The sequence below is a fragment of the Mustela putorius genome, unplaced genomic scaffold (genome assembly GCF_011764305.1).
Source record: "Mustela putorius furo isolate JIRA1106 unplaced genomic scaffold, ASM1176430v1.1 tig00000127_pilon_pilon_pilon, whole genome shotgun sequence".
Classification (NCBI taxonomy): Eukaryota; Metazoa; Chordata; class Mammalia; order Carnivora; family Mustelidae; genus Mustela; species Mustela putorius.
The window spans coordinates 63,972-88,082 of NW_025421288.1; the positions used below are offsets into that span (position 1 = coordinate 63,972).

A 24,111-nucleotide genomic window follows, 5' to 3' on the forward strand; every position below is an offset into this window, starting at 1 on the left:
TCGGGCGCTCTGCTCAGCAGGGAGCCTGCTTCCTCCTGTCTCTCTGCCTGCCTCTCTGCCTACTTGTGATCTCTGTCAAATAAAAAAATAATAATAAAAATAAATAAATAAATGCAGAGACGCCTATTCAGAATTACAGCAACTCATTTTAACTTCAAACCACTACTTTGCATGGACTTGAATGTAATTAAAAACTTGATGTTGGCACTAAAATTTGCTAAATTTCTATTAGGAAATGCACTTTACCCTAAATTCTCCTTACACATCAATAGTGATCAAATCTTCCAGAATCTGTTCTGCAGCCTTTTCTGGAGACTGTAGGTTGTAACAGCTCATTTCCATCACTGCTGACATATCCTCAGTTATTGACTCTCCAATCAGCCGAAGGCATTTTATAAGACACATAACATCCCGAGCAACATCCACATCTACAAGTAAGAGAGAGTTAACATTCATGACTCAAGCCAATGAAGAGTCACTGATTAATATTATACTAACATAAAATATTAATAATTAAACACCAAGAATCTATCTGAGGTCCTGGAGATGCTCAGGCCTCTTCAGTTTTCCTCACATATCTATACTGTGGTAAATTGACTAGGAAAGGTCACAGTGGCAATCGAAGTTTGTTTTTTGCATCCACTTGAAAAAAAGCATAGGGCTCATGAAGGAAGGGACTTAAATATGGACACATTAAGTATTATTACCATCAGATATAGCTGCCTCATCCTCTGCCAAAAGGTTTTCATCCGGCAGGAGATACAAATGATCCACTAAGGAGGAAGGCACAAGGAAAGACAGGTACCCCTGGAAATACAAATCTTCCAATTACACTTTTTTCAATGAATGTTTACAGGTATAAAAAAACTGAGACCTGAATCTTATGATGAGGAACACCAGACACATCCAAGCTGAGAGACATTCTATAAAATAGGTATAGTCAAAAAATGTTAGTGTCATCAAAGACAAAGAAAGGCTGACAAAAGCTCAAGATTAAGCTAAATAAACATGACGACCAAATATATCCAAGAGCTTAGACTGGACCCTAGATCAGAGGAAAAATTATGGGCATAAGTGGTAAAATCAGAATGTAACAGTACAATATCATATAAATAACGAATTACCTGATCTTTAAATTGTGCTGTGGTTATGTAAGATTACACTGTTTTTAAGATACACAGTAAAATATTTAAGGAAAAAGGGCATAATGTCTATGACTAACTCTCAAATGGCTTAAGAAGAAAAATGTGTCTGTATAAAAGGAAGGAAAGCAAATGGAAGTTAACAAACGAATCTGGGCGAAGGTCATACAAACGTTCTTTGTGCTACTCCTGTAACTCTTTAAAATCTGAAATCACTTCAATACATAATAAGATAAATAAAGGAAAATGCAAGAAAATTAAAAATATTAAGGAAGACTATCTAAATAGAAATGAACTATAATTCTGAAAGAAAAAAGAATACAAAGCTCTAAAAACTAACTACAACATTTGAGAGACTGATAGTTTGAAAGATCTGCAGAAGCATCTAAAGGAGTTCTTCTCTATGCTTTAGCTCCCTTACTTTTTTCAGCAGGCAGACCATGTTTGTGTGTGGATTCAAATGCAGGGCAAGAGGATGAGAGAGGGCTTCTTGGTACTGTAGACAACAGGCATAGAACTTGCACCAGAATTCCTGTTGTAAGTTTCGAAATTCCTCCTGGGAAAATTCATATTCTGTTACACTTCCTTGGAGCTGGCAAAGAAGAAAAAGGGGGAAAAGAAAAGAGAGAGAGAGAGAAAAATTCTTAATACCATTTGGGATCTTTCTTCCCCAAAACATAACTGTCTAATATCATTTTACTAAGTTAGAGCCAAATGAAATATCCCTTATGCATTACACACCATTAACTACATATGTAGGATATGTAGTCAAAATACATATATATAAAGATATTTTATATATATAAATCTCAAATTAAAAGGTTTAAACATTTATACTTCCTACTAACAAGGTCCAGTGAACAATTTGAACAATTCCTCAGTACCAATCTACCCTGTAACAAGAGATGATCATTCTTTCTCTACCAAAACCTCACCTCACTTTCAACAGCTAAAGTGACTTCTTTCTTTAGGTCACTCCAGGAAAGATCTAAATTCCTCTCAGTTCCTCGGCAGAAAATCTAAAATTAAAAGAGACATTTTAGAGTATTATATACTAACCAAAACTAAATGAAAAATACTTGAGTTTGGAAGGCACTGGGCCAATACAGTTATATAGCAGAAACTGAACATGCCTGAACAAATAATTACTGTATATAAAATCATAGCAAGTTTGAAATAATTTTCTTTTTTAAAAAAATTATTTCTGTAGACCAGAAACAACAGAAATCCATGAATCTGTCAGAATTATAATAGGATATATAATAGGATAAGCTAGATTACAAAAAAGCAAAAAAAAAAAAAAATTCCCCCAAACCCTGAAAGGCTATTACTACTCAGCCAGAAGGAAGATATAAAATGATGCTAAAAACACACACCCATGACTGGCACAAAAGCCAGTCAGAGTATTGTTGGGGCTGGTCACTCTAATAGGAATGGCTCTTCTCAAGGAGAGCATTTAATAAATGCCTTAGTGAATATTTAACATTTCAGTGTACAAGAGATAATATAGGACATCTACATTTCATTGTTAATAAGGAAGAAGTCAGATGGGATGAAAACAAAAACACCTTAGGAGAAAGTGACCGTGTCACCCTGAAGTTTTAGCAGAGAGAAAACAGAAACATGCAATAGCCAGATATTTAAGAATGTATGTAAAAGAAAAGTCAAGGGTCTAGAAATGGTATCACCTGAAAGAAAGGAACTGGGTGTATTTAATCTGGAGAAAGACAAGAGGGAAAGATTCCTAAAATATTTGACTAGTTGCTTTCTAAAACAGAGACATGTTCTATGAAGTCCCAAGAGAGAGAAACTGCCAAAAGGACAAGGACTAAATTTGATACAATACTGGAAAGAGCATTTCTTTTTTATTTTTATTTTTTTACAGGGATAGTGAGAGAAAGAGAGAGAGAACGAGCAGGGAGGACAGGAAGAAGCAGGCTCCCCGCCTAGCAGGGAACCCCACATGGGGCTCAACCCCAGGACCCTGGGAACACAACCTGAGCTGAAAGCAGACACTTAATGGACTGAGCCATCCAGGCGCCCCTGGAAAGAGGTTTTAACGACACAGCTCGGAAAAAGTAACTCACACAAGACCAGTGAGAAACTGATCACTGGAGGCAGAGACAACTGGAAGTTGTTGGAAAAGCCTCAGAAGGTATTTCTTTGTGTGGAAGGTCAGGTGAGGAGATTCTGAGGGACCTTTCAATTCTCTGAGTGATTGTTCTATTTTTAATCCACAAAGTTAATGGCAATTTAAGTAAGCCAAAGTGACTTTAAAGTAAAGAATCCTTTTGTGAAGCATTAATTATCTCTTAAGGCATGTGACTTTGAAGATTAGATTTTTAGAGTTTTTTTTGGAATGTGAACTAAGTCAGACCTTCATTGTATTAACAGAAAGATAAAATAAGAGTACTATCAAAACTAACGAAGAAAACATTTTAAATTTCTTTCAAGTACTGAGATTACATGCAGAATATTATGATATATTTTTATAATAATATAGGCACAGATTTCTTTTTTTACTACTAGTCACTAGGAAAGAACTCACAGCTTTACCTCCCTGCTGGGAGTCTTACTTAACAGAAAAAACATTTAAAAAATTACACTAAGAGCACATGTATATACAACTGCAAAAATACATTTGGTGTTTAGTGTATATAAAACAAGAAAAATAATAATTATTAATTATACAACGATAGTCTGAAATAAACATTAACTCTTTTCTTGCTGACCTGTAAAGCTTTACATAAAGCTGCTTTTATGAATCGTCCTGGTGTAAATAGATTCTGCAAATACATCTCCTGTTAGAATAGAAAACAAAAATTAATGTCATTCTGAATAGATAAAATTTGGGAAAATTTGAAGGAAGAAGTCATCACATCAGTACCAACATTTGAGTTTCCATTATATGAATATAGTCTTTCTATAATTGAGCAATATCAAGTACTAGAGCAGTTCTATCCTTTCACATTGAGAAGATTTAGTGTCTCTGCGTTAACTAGGCATACTATAATGAAATTAGTGTGTATCTTTTTTTTTTTTTAAAGATTTTATTTTATTTATTTATTTGTCAGGGATAGAGGGAGAGAGAGCGAGTGAGCACAGGCAGACAGAGAGGCAGGCAGAGGCAGAGGGAGAAGCAGGCTCCCTGCCGAGCAAGGAGCCCAATGTGGGACTCGATCCCAGGACGCTGGGATCACGACCCGAGCCAAAGGCAGCCGCCCAACCAACTGAGCCACCCAGGTGTCCCCCCCACCCTTTTTTTTTTTTTTTAAAGATTTTATTTATTTGTTTGACAGACAGAGATCACAAGTAGGCAGAGAGGCAGGCAGAGAGAGGGGGAAGGAGGAAGCAGGCTGCCCGTTGCGGGGCTTGATCCCAGGACCCTGAGATCATGACCTGGGCTGAAGGCAGAGGCTTTAACCCACTGAGCCACCCAGGCGCCCCTCAGTATGTATCTCATGGAGTACTTCATAGCGTTCCACTGGAAAATGCAGCTTGTCAAATGTCAACCTTAAATGGAAAAGGCAAACCCAATTTATTGGTGATACACCCTGGGAAGAGAACAACTAAACTAAACTGGTTTCTATACACCATCCACAAAGTGGCTCACATTGAAAAGGAATCAAGAATAGGCAATACATGTAAAAACAAACAAAAGCCTGCAATAAGTCATCACTAGCAGGGAAATGAAGTAGAGAGGAAAAAAATGGGAAGTCTTATGCTGCCTAATTATTTTGTCCTCCCCCCCTTTTTTTAAAAGAGTTTATCTGACAGAGAGACATCCAGAGAGGGAACATAAGCAGGGGGAGTGGGAGAGGGAGGAACAGGCTTCCTGCAGAGCAGGGAACCCGATGTGGGGCTCGACCCCAGTACCCTGGAATCATGACCTGAGCCCAAGGCAGACACTTAACGACTGAGCCACTCAGGCGTGCCATCCCAATTTTTAAATCACATTTGCCAGGAAGTAGTAAACCTGACTGACCTTCATTCAATTTTCTTTCCTCCTACTGAGGCTCTCATGACCTAGGGGCCCATAATCTTCAATTGCATTTTAACATGAAGGTATCATCTGAAAGCTTTTGCTTCTACTTATCCTGATGGTATTTCTGAAAAAGAGGGAGACTGGCCTGTTTTGCTCGCTATTGTATTCCCATTTAAAGTTATTTTCTTCATAGCATATACTGGTACCAGAATTTATCTGACTTCTAGTTTACATGCATGTACCAACATGGTTGGTATAGTGGACATATAGTGTTTATATCTGCCCAGGATCCATTTCCCTTCTTTTACTAACAAATCCCTACCTTTCTCTGGGTAGCCGTTCCTCTTCTACCCATATCCCCATACTCAACTGACCTCACAGCCTCCATAACAGCAAGGTGCAGCTTGGTCACTTTTCTCATGCTAAGCCAGATTATTCTATTCCTTCTGCTCAGAATGACTATGTCAGAAATCAGCACATGGTTCAAGCCTGGTAAGCGAGTCTACTTCAGGACCAGGGACAGAGATTCTTTCGTTCCATTGCAGTAGTAAGTTCATAGAACGCACAGGCTCAGGGAGCCTGCCTGAGAATAAACTGAACAAGGAGGAAAGCAGAATAGAGACAAAAGAGAGAACAAACCCTGAAAGCATTGTTCCAGACATGGCTAAAGCCAGGTTCCTCTCAGCTTCTCAGCTGCACAAATCAATACATTTTTGTTTTAAGCTTAAGTCAGTTTCAGGTGGGCTTCTTTAACCTGCAGCTGAAAGAATTCAGACTAATATAACTGATTCTTCTCAGACTAATGATCAGAGTAAATCATCCCATTACATAAAATTTTTAAAGAATCTTTTTTTTTTTTTTTTTTAAAGATTTTATTTATTTGTCAGAGAGAAAGAGGGAGCGAGAGTGAGCACAGGCAGACAGAGTGGCAGGCAGAGTCAGAGGGAGAAGCAGGCTCCCTGCTGAGCAAGGAGCCCGATGTGGGACTTGATCCCAGGACGCTGGGATCATGACCTGAGCTGAAGGCAGCGGATTAACCCACTGAGCTACCCAGGCGCCCCCATTACATAAAATTTTAATGTTGCTTACTCTGGGGTCTTGATCATCTCTGAGAATTATCTCTTCCTCTGGCAGAGAGTGCATAAAAACCGAATTCCACTGACCTGCAGCATTACTATAGAGAAACAAAAAAAAAAGACCACAGTCTGCATTAAAATGATAACTAAAAGCTTATGCTGTTGATCTATTAAAAGTTTAAAAATAAATAAATAAAACTTATTTTCAGCAGTCTGGCTTTAGAGAAGTACTCTTAACAGTTTAAAAAGCATCTTCCTGGAATTAAAACTCTAACTACAAATCTACAACCAATAGCTATCTGCATTTACTATATATTAGACATTATGCTAAGTGCTGTTAAGGGTATTACTCTTATAAGCCCATGGTAAGTCTAAAGGATGTATTACCCCATTTTGCAGATGGAGAAAGTGAGGCTTAGGGCATCTCACAACTACTCAGTTTCACAACTGGACTCAAACTCTCATCTGACACAGAGTTCTGCTTTTTTACCATTTTGCTGGAATGCTATCTATAAGGAGTACTCTCATATTTTTTGAGGTGCGACTCAACTGTCTGGGGCAACTATTCCTTTAATTCTGTTCTAGAATAGAAGGTTATGAAGAGCCCCTAAGGTTCAATTAGCTTAATTTCATAGTAAGCTGTATTCTAGGGAAACCTACACAGGATATTTCAGGGGTTACACAATTGTTTTATTCAAAATTATTATTTAATGTGTTTTTTAACTATTGAAACATTTTATACTATTATGTACATTACAAGTAGTAGAGACCAAATATACATAATATTAGAGATTATCAACATATTAAATTGTGTTACAATTTTATACTCATAAAATAATAGTTTTATATACTGGAGTTCATTATTTTTGGAAAAAAAAAGTTTCCTATTTTAAAAAAGTCTCAAAAACACTATACTTGTGCAATCAATGTCTCTTCTTATGATGAGGAAACTGAGAACCCAAAGGGTTTGTAGTGTGTTTTGAAAGTTGTGGCTGTCAGAAATACTCTGCTCAGAAGCAAAGAAAACTCCCAAGTTGGAAGTATTTTCGGTATGTGCCATTTCTCCAAGAAATATGGTATTTTCTTTATCTCCCTCAAACCCTAAGAATCCTTTGTTTTAAACCCAAGAGATTAAGAAATGACACAAAATGCAAAAGGAGGAATTTTGGAAAACAGTTCACAACAGGCAAATCTAGGACTGAATCCTTTCAGTGTAAACACTTGACTTTGGTTCTACATAAAAAGCTCCATTTTCTAAATATGAAACTCCCTGGGGTGAGGCAGGATGACAAAGGTTAAGTGATCCATACTGTTCATAGTTGATGTATTTCACAACAGTTTGGTTTTCAGCATCATGCCACATGGCCCAGACGTCTGTAGAGGTTATGGCAAAGTCAATCAGTGTCTCCTAAGGAGAAATGTGGGGAAAAAGAGGTTAAAATAAGAAAGGGCAATAGTTTAGAGTGACTTAAATTTGTATCGGTAGGAGAGGTAAAAACATAAAAACAAAAGATAGTACCACAAGAACTTGGTAAAACCCAAGTGGGATTTTGTTTGCATGTATCATTAAATATTCCATTTTTAGATTTCCATCCCTTTACAACATAGCTGAGTGAGTCAATACTTCTTTCCTGTACTTGTGTGACATGCAAAGGATAATCCAACCTACCTGAGAAGTGAATAGGGAGGAAATGTGATCTAGACTATAGCGGTTATTCTCAGTGCTCACCAGCTGGAAGATGCAGAACTGTGGAAACATAATTTAATCATTTATTACTTGAAATAATCAACACGCTACTTTTCTCAGAGTTATGAACATCCAAAAACCAATTTTTAAAAAAGTTTGGTAAAATACACATTACATTTATCATCTTACCATTTTTTTTTTTAAAGATTTTATTTATTTATTTGACAGACAGAGATCAAAAGTAGGCAGAGAGGCAGGCAGAGAGAGAGGGAGAGAGGGAAGCAGGCTCCCTGCTGAGCAGAGAGCCAGATGTGGGGCTTGATCCCAGGACCCTGAGATCATGACCTGAGCCGAAGGCAGCAGCTTAACCCACTGAGCCACCCAGGCGCCCCCATCTTACCATTTTTTAAAGAAGATTTTATTTATTTGACAGAGAGCACAAGTAGGCAGAGAGGCAGGCAGAGAGGGGGATGCAGGCTCCCTGCTGAGCAGAGAGCCAGATGTGGGGGTCAATCCCAAGAACCTGAGATCATGACCTAAGCCAAAGGCAGAGGCTTAACCCACTGAGCCATCCAAGGACCCCACATCTTAACCATTTTCTAAAAAATTATATTTATTTATTTGAAAGACAGAGATCACAAGTAGGCAGAGAGGCAGGCAGAGTGAAAGGGGGAAGCCAGGCTCCCCACCAAGCAGAGAGCCCGATGCAGGGCTCTATTCCAGGACCCTGAGACCATGACCTGAGCCAAAGGCAGAGGCTTTAACCCACTGAGCCACCCAGGCGCCCCCTTAAACATTTTTTTTTTTTAACCATTTTTAAGATACAGTCCAGTATTGTTAAATACATTCATGTTGTTGTGCAACCTATCTCCAGATCTTTGCTCATCTTGTAAAACTGAAACCATATTCATTAAACAACTCCACACTCCCCTCTCCCCTCAGTCCCAGGCGTTCACCATTCTATTTTCAGTTTCTATGAACTTGACTACTCTAGGCACTTTTATATAAGTGGATCTTTTTCATTTTTTTAGATATAAGTAGAATCTTAACAGTATTTTTTTTTTTTGTGACTGACTTACTTCACTTAGCTTAAGATCCTCAAGGTTTATCCATGTTGTAGCATGTGTCAGAATGTCCTTCTTTTTAAAGGTTAAATAATATTCCATTTTATGTATACGTCATTTTTGTTTATTCATTCATCTGTCAAGGAACACTTGGTCCTTCTCTACCTTTTGGCTACTGTAAATAATGCTATAAATATGGGTGTATAAATATGTCTTTGAGACCTTGCTTTGAATTCTTTGGAGTATATACCCGCAAGTGGGATTTGCTGGAGAACACTGTAATGTTATGATCAATTTTTTTAGGAACTGACATATTGTTTTCTACAGTGGCTGCAACATTTTACATTTCCACCAGCAATGCACAGGGGCTTCAATTTTTCCATATCCTTGTCAACCCCACTATTATCTGGGTTTTTTTTTGGATAGTAGCCATCCCATGGGTGTGAGTAGTATCTCATTATGGTCAGAAAACTGTTTTTAAGTTTATATTTTTACTAAAGTACCAGAAATAATTAATTTGAAAAAGAGAGTGAGAGAGAGAGGGAGAGAGAGAGCACTTGTGTACCAAAGTGCAGAGAGGAGGCCAGGGAGAGAATCTTCAAGCAGACTTCCCACTGCGCATGGAGCCTGATGGGAGCTTGATCTTGCACGACACCTGAGTTCATGACCTGAGCCAAAACCAAGAGTTGGCCACTCAACCAACTGAGCCACCCAGGAGTCCTGTATTAGAGATAATTTAAAACATATGTGCAATACAAATCGACACTAGTTAACCTTTACTAAAAATTCAACTCTGTAACTAAAGTGTAGTATTTTTTTTTTTAAGATTTTATTTATTGGGGCACCTGAGTGGCTCAGTGGGTTGAGCCTCTGCCTTCGGCTCAGGTCAGGATCTCGGGGTCCTGGGATCAAGCCCCACATTGAACTCTCTGCTCAGCGGGGTGCCTGCTTCTCCCTCTCTCTGCCTACCTTTCTGCCTACTTGTGATCTCTGTCTGTCAAATAAATAATAAAATCTTAAAAAAAAAAAGATCTTATTTATTTATTTGATGGATAGAGATCACAAGTAAGCAGAGAGGTAGGCAGAGAGAGAGAGAGGGGGAAGCAGGCTCCCCGCTGAGGAGAGAGCCTGAAGCAGGGCTCAATCCCAGGACCCTGGGATCATGAACTGAGCCTAAGGCAGAGGCTTTAACCCTCTGAGCCACCCAGGCACCCTTGAAGTAAAGTATTTAACTCTACTGCCAAAACAAAAAATTTCACAACGCAGAGTACTAACCACTATATGATCACGGCCCAAAACAAAAAATTTCAAACTGAAAAATGGTATTTAATGGATATTTTAAGTAATTTTTTTGGATAAAGAAAATTCACTATATATTGATGTGTGACAATGATTCTATCTTTATAACATAAGCAATAGTCCACAAGGAAGTACTAAAAGAAAATATACAGTGAGAGACCCTTTTGGGGAAAAAAATAGCAGTGTATGAAATATAAAAAATATATGTAGTGTTCATATTCATCCTAACCTAGGGCTATATTTTACAAGTTATAGATCTCAACCCCTTAATGGGATATAAATTAATTTAGTGGGTCTCAACCTTCATTCAAAAAAACCAAAGTATCAGAGTTCATCAGTTCATCACGCCTAGTAAAGGTTAAGTTATATTCCATGAAAATTTTTTGTTACATGTAAATCATCATATATGTGTACAGTAGGCAGTAAAGCAAGGTATTTCTTATTACAGATACTAGCCGAAAAAACAAAAAACAAGTTAGAAAAATGCTGGGCTAGTATAGTGCTTCCCAAATTACCTACCTGTAGTAAAGGACCAGTTTTTTTTTTTTTTTTTAAATTTCCAACCTGTTGCAGATTGATACTATTATAAAATACAGAAACCTTGAATATGATGCCTGTAGGAATGTCAAACCACTACAAATGTCTCTAAAATAAAAGCCTTCCTCTCACTTTCTGTAGCTATCTTACAGCAAACCAGTAACCAAGAATTCATGGCCCAGGACCAGTCAACAGACCACACACCACAGGTCTGAAGGACTTCTGTTACAGAGCTGTCTTAGTGTTTTAGTTGGAAAACAGGCAGCAAGCTTATGATATCAATGAGAACAAGATGCTGAGAATGACCGAAGTAATACACTTAGTAAAGAATTAGAATCCAAAGAACCAAAACAAAAATGAAAAACAAATGAAATTAATAGGAATGGACGTAAGATATCACAGATAAAGAAAAACAGATGTCAGGGTACCTGGGTGGCTCAGTCATTAAGTGTCTGCCTTCGGCTCAAGTCATGATCCCAGGGTCCTGGGATGGAGCCCTGCACTGGGCTCCCTGCTCAGTGGGAAGCCTGCTTCTCCCTCTCCCACTTGCCCTGCTTGTGTTCCCTCTCTCACTATGTCTCTCTCTGTCAAATAAATAAATAAAATCTTAAAAAGAAAAACAGACATCGTGCAGATTAAGGGAAAAAACAGGCTGAAGAGCATTTTTTGAAGGGGGAAAAAAGGATTACAAGTTCATTATGACCTGAATAGGCCTAACCTCCAAAAAAGCTGATTTGATTTTAGGTTTCATTAATAGAACCACAATGCTTAAAACGAAGGAAATAATAGCTTTGTTGAGTGCTGCCTGTGGCTCAGGTCATGATCTCAGGGTCCTGAGATCCAGCCCCAAATGGGGCTCCACACTCAGAGGGGAATCTCTTTGTCCTTCTCCCTCTGCCATCTCTACTGCTCATGCTCTCTAAGAAATAAACAAAATCTTAAAGAAAAAAAAAAAAGTTCTGCTCAATTTGACACTACTTATACATTCAATTCTGAATCTCTTAGAGGAGTGCTTCTTAAAATGTAGGCTATAGCTCTTTCAGGGCATCAATGAGGCTGAAACCCCCTTCTTTAGAGTTTTTTTCCTAAGTAATCTCTACATTCAATGTGGGGGCTCAAACTCACCACCCCTGAGATCGAGAGTTGCATGCATCTATTCATTGAGCCAGCTAGCCACTCAGCCCCCAGTGAGGCTGAAAGTCTTTTTTCATTTTTCAAGCTTTTCTTTATTTGCTTGTTGGGGAGGGAGAGAGAGAGAGAGAACGAGTGAGCATAAGCAGGGACAGTGGCAGGCAGAGGGAGAAGCAGGCTCCCCACTGAGCAAGGAACCCGACTTGGGCTTCAATCCCAGGATGCTGGGATCATGGCCTGAGCTGAAGGCAGACCCTTAACTGACTGAGCCACCCAGGCATCCCTGAAAGTCTTTCATAATATTATATTATCTTTTTTCTTTCTTTCTTTTTTTTTTTTTTTTTGATTTATTTGATGATGCAGAAAGAAATCCTAGAGAGAGGCAGGCAGAAAATTATTGGGGTCCCTTGAGCAGAACAATGCGGGACTCAATCAGGGCTGAATGGGTACCAAACTGATCCTTTTTTCACTGTGTTGTTATTTTTGCACTGATGATGCAAAAGCCTAGAGAGTAAAATTATTGGTGTTTTAACATGAATCAGGGCAATGGTACCAAACTGAACACTCTTTCATAATAAAAATACTCAATAAACTAGGAGTAGAAAGGAACTTCCTCAACATGATAAAGGGCATTTATGAAAAATTCACAGCTAACACCATACTCGATGGTGAAACACTGAAATTTTTCTCCCCTAGAACAGCAACAAGACAAAGATATAGGCTCTCTTCCCACTGCTATTGAATATTGTACTGGAGGATCTATCCACAGCAATTAAGAAAAAAAAAAAGGCATTCAAATGATTCAAATGGAAAAGAAGTAATAAAACTGTTTGCAGATGAGGTTATCTTATATATAAGACATTCTAAGGACTCCACTGTAATACTATTAGAACAGGAAAAAAAATAGAAAAGGTTGCAAGATACAAAAATCAATATATAAAAATCAACTGTATTTCTACTTTTTTTTTTTTTAATTTTATTTATTTGACAGACAGAGATCACAAATAAGCAGAGAGGCAGGCAGAGAGAGGGAGGAAGAGAAGCAGGCTTCCTGCTGAGCAGAGGGCCTGATGCGGGGCTCGATCCCAGAATCCTGGGATCATGACCTGAGCCAAAGGCAGAGGCTTTAACCCATTGAGCCATCCAGGCGCCCCAAAAAATGAACTGTATTTCTATAAACTTTGCATTGTGTAATCTGAGAATAAAATTGAGAAAATAATAATTTCATTTCAATAATTTCATTTACACTAGCAATAAAATACACTAGCATTTAGACTAGGAATTAAATACCTAGGAATAAACAGATCAAAAGAATTGCAAAACTTATACTCTGAAAACTACAGAACATTGTAAAAAGACATTAATGAAGATTTAAATAAATAGAAAAGCATCCCCTACTTATGGACCAAAAGACTTAATATTGCTAGGATGGCAATACTGTCCAATATTATCCAGAGAACCAACATTATCTCTTTCAGAATCTGTCAAATAAGACATATATTGGTTTTTGTTCCAGCTCCTGATCCTGAGCTAAAAAAGCCTGTATTTGGGGTGCCTGGGTGGCTCAGTTGTTAAGTATTTGTCTTCGGCTCAGGTCATGATCCCAGGGTCCTGGGACTGAGCCCCACATCAGGCATCCTACTCAGCTTGAAGCCTGCTTCTCCCTCTCCCACTCCCTCTGCTCATGTTCCCTCTTTTGCTGTGTCTCTGTCAAATAAATAAATAAAATCTTAAAAAAAAAAAAAAAAAAAAGCTTGTATTTTCCTAAGTGATGGAAATGATAGGAGCATCTTATACAGAGCCCGCAAATCCCTTCAAATTTCCTGGGTGATGCCTTTTAAAAAAAAAAAGTAGGCTCCACACGCAATATGGGGCTCCAACTCACCCAGAGATCAAGAGTCACATGTTCTACTGAATGAGCCAGCCAGGCGCTCTGGAAACACCTTTTTTCTTTTTCTTTTCTTTTTTTTTTTTAAGATTTTATTTATTTATTTGGCAGGCAGAGAGAGAGAGAGAGGAGGAAGCAGGCTCTCCGGCAGAGCAGAGAGCCCAATGTGGGGCTCGATCCCAGGATCCTGGGATCATGACTCAAGCTGAAGGCAGAGGCTTTAGCCCACTGAGCCACGCAGGTGCCCCAAGAAACACCTTTTTTCTAATGAAGTGACTCCTGGATAGCTTCAGGATAAGGGCTGGTCACCAGGGAAACCAAGCCATGATTAAAGTCTGGAACATTCAGGTCCAAGCCCATTTTCTGGGGAGGGGAGAGAGGCTAGAGAAGGTAATAATGGATCAGGTCTATGTCATGATGCTTCCATAAAAATTCCTAAAGTACAGTATAGGGAAAGTTTCTAGACTTAATGGCCGTGAACACAGCCATGTGCCAGGAGGGTGGCAAGCCCCAACATGACAGGGACAGAGGGCCCTGAACTCAGGACCCTTCTGGACTCATCCTCTATACTCCTCCTTCTAGTTGTTCATCTGTATCCTTCATCACACAGTAAACTGGCAAATGTTAGTTAATACTTCCTGGAGTTCTGTGGGCTACTCCAGGAAACTGAGACCAAGGATAGGGTCATGGCATGAATCAAGAGCCCAGGGATAAAGGGGCACCTGGGTGGATCAGCTGGTTGAATGTCTGACAATTGGTTTCATTGGTTTCATCTCAGGGTTGTGAGACTGAACCCTGCATTGGGCTCTGCACTCAGCAGGGAGTCTGTTTGGGATTCTTTGTCTCCCTTCACAGCCCCCTCCAACTTCTCTCAAATCATAAATAAATAAATAAAATTTTTTTTTTTTTTAAAGATTTTATTTATTTATTTGACAGAGAGAGATCGCAGAGTAGGCAGAGAGAGAGAGAGAGAGGAGGAAGCAAGCTCCCTGCGGAGCAGAGAGCCGGATGCGGGGCTCGATCCCAGGACTCTGGGATCATGACCTGAGCCGAAGGCAGAGGCTTTAACCCACTGAGCCACCCAGGCGCCCCAAAATAAATAAATCTTTAAAAAAAGAGCCAAAGGCGGTAAAAAGAGTATCCACATTTGGCTTAGAGTCTAGGTGCATGAGCAGGGTGAGGGCTTCCACACATAGGTAGAAGGGTAGGATGTATGATGAGGGTATCCACACAGAGTAGCAGTCTATGTTGGTGATTAGAGCCCAAGGAGAGGAGGAGGGTGTCCACTGAGTGGGGGTGGCAGAGAATCAGCCAAGATAAAGAAGGCATCCAGATGGAGGAGCAACCTGTAGTTGGGCATCAGAGCCCAAGAGAAATAAAAGGGGCACCCAGATGGGCACCCCCAGCACAGTAAGGAAAAACCCTACCTCACCAGAATGTTATCAGGATTAAATGGATAATATGTGTAAAGTATGTGAGACCAGAGTAAGCACAATCCAAGCATTTGCTATTAATGTACTTAAGGGGCCTGGCATCATACCAAACAGAGTATCCGACAAACGGCTGTTTACTCTATGATTATACAGTTGTATTATGTCCTAAATACCTATTTACATACAACAACTAGTGTCTGGAAGATAAGCAAAATTACTTCTAAAAATTTACTTCCCTCCAACCACTTAGTAACACCTACCTCCCTTTCATTTTTTCACCATTTTTCCACCCAGACATCCAAATTGGCTCTTTCTTGTTCAGCTTTGGTTAACTTTTCCTTTTACATGTCTTTAAACTCTCTATTCCCTTTAATCCTAACTTCTTCAAGATCTTTAAATTCACATATTAGCACAAAACTCATCATCTCCATGGAAATACCACTTGAAACACCTACGCTGGTATGAAGAGCTTAAACAGACTCAATGAATCTATAGCTCCCTCCCCATATCAGTACCTACTGCATAGCTTGACAGAGGTCTCATTTGTTTCCTACCTGTCCTTGTTTGGGCGCGTGCATGTATACCCCTATGTAGAGTCCCATGGAAGGGGAGTAAGCAAGTCGTAGTTTATGTCCAGTCCCAGCAGCGAGCCGAAGGTCTTTAAACGTGGGAACATACTCCTAGCATGTCAGCTGCCATCAGGCACATCTGGTCCTGCCCAAGATGAATCAACAAGTAGTGTCAAAGAAAATCCAAGCTAGAAAAACAAACTCCTTCCCTTTCAAAAGGAGGTACATCCATTACATCTACCACTCTTTCTCTTTTAACTGCTGAAGGAACACAACAGGTTTTTTATTTTGTTTGTTTTGTTTTTTTTTAAAGGCTGAGATGAAAATATCTACTCAGTCTGATAAATAAAGCCATCAACTGTTTTATGAATCTTAAAAACTACTTTATTGGGCAACCCATTCAGGACCCCTCTTTCTCTAGAGAGCTTTTTTTTCTTTCCTTTTTGTTCTCACCTTAATAAACTTTCATTTCACCTTTTAAAAAAAAAATAAACAAATATCAACCTGTATTTAAAAAATACATTTGAGAGGGCGCCTGGGTGGCTCAGTGGGTTAAGGCCTCTGCCTTCAGCGCCAGTCGTGACCCAGGGATCCTGGGATCCAGCCCTGCATACAGCTCTCTGCTCAGTGGAGAGCCTGCTTTCTCTCTCTCTCTCTCTCTGCCTGCTCTCTGCCTACTTATGATCTGTCAAATAAATAAATAAAATCTAAAAAATAAACAAAAAACACATTTGATCCTTTTTTATTTTATTTTTTAAAGATTTATTTAACAGATGGAGATCATAAGCAGGCAGAGAGGCAGGCAGAGAGAGAGAGGGAAGCAGGCTCCCCAGCATGCAGAGAGTCTGATGTGGGGCTCGATCCCAGGACTCTGAGACCATGACCTGAGCTGAAGGCAGAGGCTTTGACCCACTGAGCCACCCAGGTGCCCCATGATCCTTTTTTTTTTTTTTAAAAGATTTTATTTATTTATTTGACAGATAGAGATCACAAGTAGGCAGAGAGGCAGGCAGAGAGAGAGGAGGACCCTGGGATCATGACCTGAGCCGAAGGCAGAGGCTTTAACCCACTGAGCCACCCAGGCACCCCATCCATGATCCTTTTTTTATTTTTTTTTTTATTTTTTTTTATTTTTTTAAAGATTTTATTTATTCGACAGAGAAAGATCACAAAGGCCCACTGAGCCACCCGATGCGGGGCTCGATCCCAGGACCCCATCCATGAAATCCATTTTTTTAAAAAACATTTTTTCCTCTTAAGTGAAGAGCATTCTCTGTACTATTTTAATTCTGTAGGATTCATAATTTATTATTATTATTTAAAAAAGGTTTTATTTATTTATTTGACAGACAGAGATAACTAGTAGATAGGCAGGCAGAGAGAGAGGGGGAAGCAGGCTCCCCGCAGAACAGAGAGCCCGATGTGGGGCTCGATCCCAGGACTCTGGGATCATGACCTGAGCCGAAGGCAGAGGCTTTAACCCACTGAGCCACCCAGGCGCCCCTAGGATTCATAATTTAAGAGAGAGAGAGAGATATACATAGAAATGTGTGAAAAATAAATCTAAATGGAACTGAGTCTAGAAATAACCTGTGATTTCCAAACTAAGTGATCTTAATGATCTTTGAGAGAAACAGCAAGATTGATTTCAATTTTCTTACAATTCACAGTCCTATTTTAATTTATAGTAACGATAAATGTAGCACTTACCTTGTAAGACCACATTCGTAGTTTATGATCCTGGCACAGAGCAAAGATGAAGGCATCGTGCTCAACGCAATGAACAGCAAGAGCGAAGGGACGATCGGAGAGCCCCTGGTCACCTCTAAAAACACAAGGCCCAATTTTGGGTTTCAGTGTTATAAATACTGGATTAGAATTTATAATTAAAAAGATAAAACAAAGTTATAAATGTAACCTCTTAAAAGAAGGAGCCAAGAATTTATATACTGGTATAAGGTAATTATATTTTCCAGTGATTTACAATCAATCACTATGATACAATTTAAGGCTCTACATAAGACAGGAATAGAGTTCTAATCATCAAAAATTTTCCACTTCTAGTATTCTATAAAATCAGATTTGGTAAGTCAGGGAAGAGCACTAAATGGAATATTGTGAGAGTATTTACAAAAATCACGTTCTGCAATCAAGGTGTCCAAGACATGGCTCTCCTCTGATAGAATGTGATGTTTTACAGACTCTTCTTTTCAGTATAATGCTTTTCTGCCTTAGAGTAAGAGTGGAATTACTAATAGGTGCTGACCAGGGCAAGAATTACATCCTTGGGCCCTCTGATTTACCCACCAGACACTACCTACCTGATGGCTGTTGGCATCCAGCCTATAAGCAGTCGTTGCATTACTGAACTCTGTTTCAGCTCCACAACTGACACCGTCCCTGTGGGATTGAGAACAGACCAATGAGATCCAAGGCACCTCTGGATCAGACTCAGAGAAACCCAACAACAAGGATGCAGCCATGAATAGGTACGTTTAAAACCTTATAACAGGTAACAGGTTTCTGTATTTTTATACGAAGAAGTTTTAGGATGCAGCCTATCCACATACATTCCTAGGGAAAACTTCTGCCATTTACCAATAGTAACCCTATTGGTGCTCAGAACAATCATTCTTTCCAAAACAATCACTGGTTTCCTTTCGCATGGGAGGCACAGTTCCAGATGCTGAAGATGTAGCAGTAAACAAAATATAAAAAAAAAATACCTGTCCTCATGGAATTTATATTCCATAGGGAGGAGGGCAGAAGCCGAAACATTAAACTATCTTAAGCAGAATGGTAATAGGTGAAAACAGAAAGGGTACAGTGAATGCTGTGTTGGGGGTGGTGCATGTGTACATGCAGTTTTGAAAAGGGTGGTCAGGGAAGGCCTCACACTGATGGATCATTGAGTAAAGACCCAGAAGGAGTTGAGGGAATGAGCCAAGTTAGTTGCTGGAGAAAGACTATCTCAGGCAAAAGCCCTGACGTGGGAGTGTGCCCAGTATGTTCAAGGAACTTCAAGAAGGCAGGAGACTGGTGTATAGAAGTGAAGGGGGTTGGGTGGGGAAGAAGCTGAGGTTAGAGAAGCAGCAGGGGTCACTGTAAGATAGTGTAAGGACTATGGGTTTATTCAGAAACATCTGAAGAACAAACCCTCACCGGAGGGCTTTGAGCCATGGAGTGACATGGTTCTACTAAGGTTTTAAATGTACCAGTCTGTCCCAGAAGTCTCTGTAGAGAGGTTAAGGAGAGGTCTGAGAGGTACTTAGGAAGCTAATGCAATAATCCAGGCAAGAGACAATGGTGACTTGGAGGTTATTAGCAACTGAACTTCCTTGCATCAATTAATTTATTTTAATTATAGAACCTTAACCTAAAGGTAGATAAGCAGTCAACACCTCTCTACTATAGGCCTTAGAATAGGCTATCTTGTAGTCATCTGTCTTCCCACACTCCAAAAAGGTTTACAATTCCTCATCCAGTGTATAAAATCTTACTTTCTCAGGAAAAAGAAAAAACCAGTAAAAGCATTAGAGACTCCTTAGGCAAGCAACACTGAATGATCATTTCAGGGGGAGTAGAGAAACAGTTCTTGCCATGGATGATGGGTATAGACTTCTAAGGTTTTAGTGCCAACATTCCTTGTTTAAAGTTAAATCCAAGTTCGGTTCCCATTCTTACCGGGTATGTCATAAGGAGGTAGTTTAAGAACAAAGATTCTCCCAGAAGCAGATGGTAGAGCAAACAGAGCCTCCCCATCATTGCTAAGCCAGGCTGCTGAGGTGGTAGAATTAGGGGAGAGTCCAGGTACAGCTGGAATTAATTGAGAGTTGCAAGGATCCCTGAAATCAACTTTTCCAACGTCAGTAAATATGGACTGCATCTGACTTTCAATTACCAACTCCTGTGGAGTAATGAAAAAGAAAAATCTGTTAAATCAAAATAAGCTGAATTTTGCTCAGTTCCTTTCAATTGTTATAAAACCTTTTTTTTTTTTTAAAAAGATTTTATGTATTTGAGAGAGAGAGCATGCGCACGCGTGAGAGAGAGAGCTCCTAAGCTCAAGCAGGAGCAGGGGGAGGGGCAAAGGGAAACAGGAAGCGGACTCAGACTCCCCAGTGAGGGAGAAGCCTGAGGCAGGGCTTAATCCCAGGATCCCGAGATCATGACCTGAGCCAAAGTCAGATGCTTAATCGACTGAGCCACCCAGGTGCCCCTACAAAAGTCTTTAAAGTAAGAAAAGACTGATCCTAAAAGGAAAGCGATTTTTTTAGATAAAAATTATTTCTTCAACTTAAAAATATGTCTGATCATTTTAAATAGTAACTATCAAAGTACGCTTGGTGAGAGGTAACAAATCCAATTTTCCTTTAATTTCTAAAGGACACTGCTCCCACATTAAATTTCTGATAGCCAGGGTAGTCTGAGAAGTAAGGGATATTACCCTTAACCAACTTACACTCCTATACATCCGGGAAGGGTGTGGTAAAAGTAATCTGTGCACTGTTTGATTGGTTAATATCAAGATTATCACATGATTCTGAGTCTCGGAGACATGAACCCCTCCAGGTAAGACGATGCAATTTTGGAATTTGAGGCGAACTGTATTATTCAACAGATTTATGTCCAGTGACTCTTCCACCAGCTCCAATGTATCTCCAGAGATCTTCCTATTAAAAAAGAGACATTTGTTTACAAAGTTTATGCTTTTCTTTCTAAGTGACTCTTGCTTTGAAAAATATGGGAATAGTTTCCAAGTGAATTTTCCCAATTTGAAGGTTTTGGGTAAACAAATTCAGATCAATTTTACAATCCAAACCATCACTATATGTTCATTTACAAAACACAGCACAATATAAAATTCAAATCTTATTACATGATTCTCTGTTCAATGGAGGCATTTCCAAACTTGATGACCCGTTTATTTAGAACAATGATACTCAACGCAATTAAGCTCCACTATAAAGACAATTCAAACCACATCCCCCATTACTTGCGGTGGAATGTGGCCTCCACTATTAGTACCACAGCATCATACTATAGTGACCTTAATAAATGTGACTATTTCCCCTTCTGTGACTAGCTCCTGCTAAGCAGGATGCAGAGCAGACTTCTTCAGGCGCATCTCTGCCATATGGTAGCCTTGGATCATAGAAAACACCATGCTGGGAAAGTCCTAACTTCTTATCACCTGTTTACCATACCACCTGCATCTGCCCCCAAAGAGCAAGTCTCCTTCCAGTAATTCAAGGGCAATCTCTAACTTTCCCAAGTATATCCCTCCTGCGTCCATCTCTCCTTCTTCCAAAGCCTTCTCTCCACATTCAGATATGCTCTTCCCTGGCCTCTCTCTTTCTGTCACCCTGTTCCTGCCTTGATCTGGCCATTCCAATTTCTCCTTTCCCCTCCATGGCCACATCTTGTTTATTTCCTCACCTCCTTCATACTCTTCAACCTGCCCTCTTCTCACCAAGGTCACCACACCAATTCCAATCAATGGATTCCTCAGTTCTGCTCTTATACTTGACCTCTCTGCAGCATTCCACACACTTGACCATGTTGTCCTGAAAAGTCTCTTTCTTGACTTCTATGATACCACCCTCTTCTGGTTTTATTCCCCCATCTCTAGGTACTCCTTCTCTTCTTTGACCAGGCGCCTACTTTTTATTTCTCAAACCCTGATCCTGGGTCATCTTACCTGCTCACTGTACACATTCTCTTGAAGCACATCTTATCCACTCCCAAAGTTGTATGCGCCATGTGAATTCTTTCTTATTTTTCTAAAGATTTATTTATTTGACAGAGAGAGAGTGATCACAAGTAGGCAGAGAGACAGGCAGAGAGAGAGGGGGAAGCAGGCTCCCTGCTGAGCAGAGAGCCCGATGCAGGGCCTCGATCCCAGGATCCTGAGACCACGACCTGAGCTGAAGGCAGAAGCTTAACCCACTGAGCCACCCAGGCGCCCCACCAGGTGAATTCTGATGATTTCCTAGGGTTCCCTTCTGGTAACTCATGGTATGTCATCAGCACAAGTTTCTGGATCTTCAACCTCATCTCTGAACAACTGCTTCACCTTCCTGACTTATGGTTAAAGCTGGGTCCTGGATCTTGCCTGAGCCCCCGGAGCCCTCTCTAATGGTAAGCTTTCTCTACCACACTCCCTTTAGGGGGCCCTCAAGGTCAGGCACATTTGTCTTGCTTGCTCCCCACTGCCATTCTGGGTCATTGTTCCTCCCTCTCTGCCTAAACTACTCAGCTTTCAAGTGTGTGCAACTAGAAACCACCTGTGACCCTTGCCCACTGCAGTTCCCCATAGACCTCTTTCATTCCTTGAAGCCTACCTCCTGCTCACTCTCTTCCATACTTCCACTGCCATATCTTTACTTTTTCAAATATCCCACTTTCTTCAATTCCTCTCCTTTAGTGATTGCCCTCGACTGCATATAAATACACTAGTATATTTCTCCCACACCCTGGCACTGTCTTCCTGCTACCATTTGATTCCTCTGCTTCTCTCACAGTAATGCTCCTTAAGAGACCTGTTCTGTTCTCACAATTCCTGTCCTCTTCTTCTCTCCAGAGCTCAGCCACTTCGGGTGTTTGTACCACAATAGGAGCAGTTTCCCGCAAGGTCACCAATGATCTCCACTGTTTAAAGGTCTATTTTCACTTCTCTGACTTACATGCAGTATTTAACAGTTTTTCATTCTTCTTCTCCTTGAAATATTTCTGTTAGCTTCTGGGATACCATTCTCCTTTTCCTTCAACTCTTTACTTCCCTAGCTATTCCTTCCTAGTCTACTTATCTTCCTAAATATTGGAGTGACCCGGTGGTTAGTCCTCAGACCTCTTTTCTCTCATCCACACAAGTTTTCAACAGAGGGTTTCTAGCCTACTCCCTTAGGACATTTAACAGTTACGTGGAGATATTTTTGCTTGTCACAACTGGGAGGGGGATGCTATTGGCCTGAAGTGGGTAGAGACCAGGGATGATGCTCAATATCCTACAATGTATAGGACAGCCCCCCACAATGAAGACTTTTCTGGCCCCAAATGCCAAGAGAGCAGATGATCTCATTCAGTGTAACAGCTTTAAATGCCATCTAATGCCAGCAATTCCCAAATCTGTAGCTTCAGCCCAAACTTCCCAGTGGAAATGGAAATGGCTACTGCTTTAATACTTCCATTTGGATATCTAACAGGGATTTCAAATGAAAACTGTCCAAAACAGAATGCCTAGACTAGCAAACCTGAAAAACACCTGGTCATCTGCACTTTTTTCCAACTCAATTATTGGCATCTCCGTAACTTCCAGTTGCTCAAGCCAAAAATCTTGAGGTCACCCTTGACTCTTCTCTTTCTGTATAATCTAATCTGACCTGGTAGTAATTCTATCAAACTCATCTTTTTTCTTTCTAAAGATATTATTTATTTGTTCGAGAGACAGAGCATGCATGTGTATGAATGCCAGGTGAGGGGCAGAGGGAGCAGGCTCTCTGCTGAGCAGGGAGCCCACCGTGGAGCTCTATCCCAGGACCCCAACGAGGGGCTTGATCTTGGGGCCCCGGAATCATGATCTGAGCCAAAGGCAGATGCTTAACCAACTGAGCCACCCAGGCGCCCCCTAACAAAGTCATCTTTAAAACATATCCACAATCAGAATATTTCTCACTGTCTCTACTAATCCCACCCTGGTCTAAGCTGCCATCATCTCTTGTCTGGAATGTGGCACCAACCTCCTAATCCGTCTCACTGCTCCCAAACTGTCCCGGCCATATGCTGTTCTCACCACAGCAGCCATAGCAATCCGCTAAAAACACAACTTAGATCATGTCATTCTTCCACGTAAAACTTCAATGGCTTCTTGCCATCTAACTCTGTAAAAGTCAAAGCCCTAAAATCACCCAACAAAACCCTGATTTGACCCTTGGCTACTTTATTATAATCTATCCTTTGATCATTCAGGGGCAGACTCCCACTGGCCCCTTGCCATTCTTTAACATAACAAGCAAGCTCCTGTCTCAAGGTTCTTTGCATTTTGGTTCCTTTTTCTTGGAAGGTTCTACCTGAAAATCTTATTCCCCAGATTACTTCCTCTGCTCAAATGCCAACTTATCACTGGGTCTTTCCCAAATAAAAGACCAACTCCTGCAGGCATCCCCTTCCCTTCAATCCCTATTCTCTATTCCACTTATCACTGGAAAAACTTATTATTTGGGGGGATTCCTCTTGTTTACTATCTGCCTCCTCGAGGGCAGGGAATTTGTTCCCTACTGTATTCTTAGTCCCTAAACACT

The 24,111-nt window shown here is 40.2% G+C and overlaps 1 protein-coding gene across 1 annotated transcript in view; it reads right to left on the reverse strand.

Moving 5' to 3' along the window:
- Window positions 1–24,111, reverse strand: part of NUP160 (nucleoporin 160) — a 52,343-nt gene that overhangs the window by 25,846 nt on the left and 2,386 nt on the right. The window contains 14 exon segments of the mRNA XM_045089750.1: window positions 263–428; window positions 708–807; window positions 1,564–1,734; window positions 2,078–2,161; window positions 3,875–3,943; window positions 6,217–6,301; window positions 7,514–7,611; window positions 7,873–7,950; window positions 15,797–15,922; window positions 15,924–15,956; window positions 17,522–17,636; window positions 18,133–18,211; window positions 19,496–19,718; window positions 20,274–20,484. Of these exon segments, the coding sequence (XP_044945685.1) occupies window positions 263–428; window positions 708–807; window positions 1,564–1,734; window positions 2,078–2,161; window positions 3,875–3,943; window positions 6,217–6,301; window positions 7,514–7,611; window positions 7,873–7,950; window positions 15,797–15,922; window positions 15,924–15,956; window positions 17,522–17,636; window positions 18,133–18,211; window positions 19,496–19,718; window positions 20,274–20,484 (1,638 nt within the window).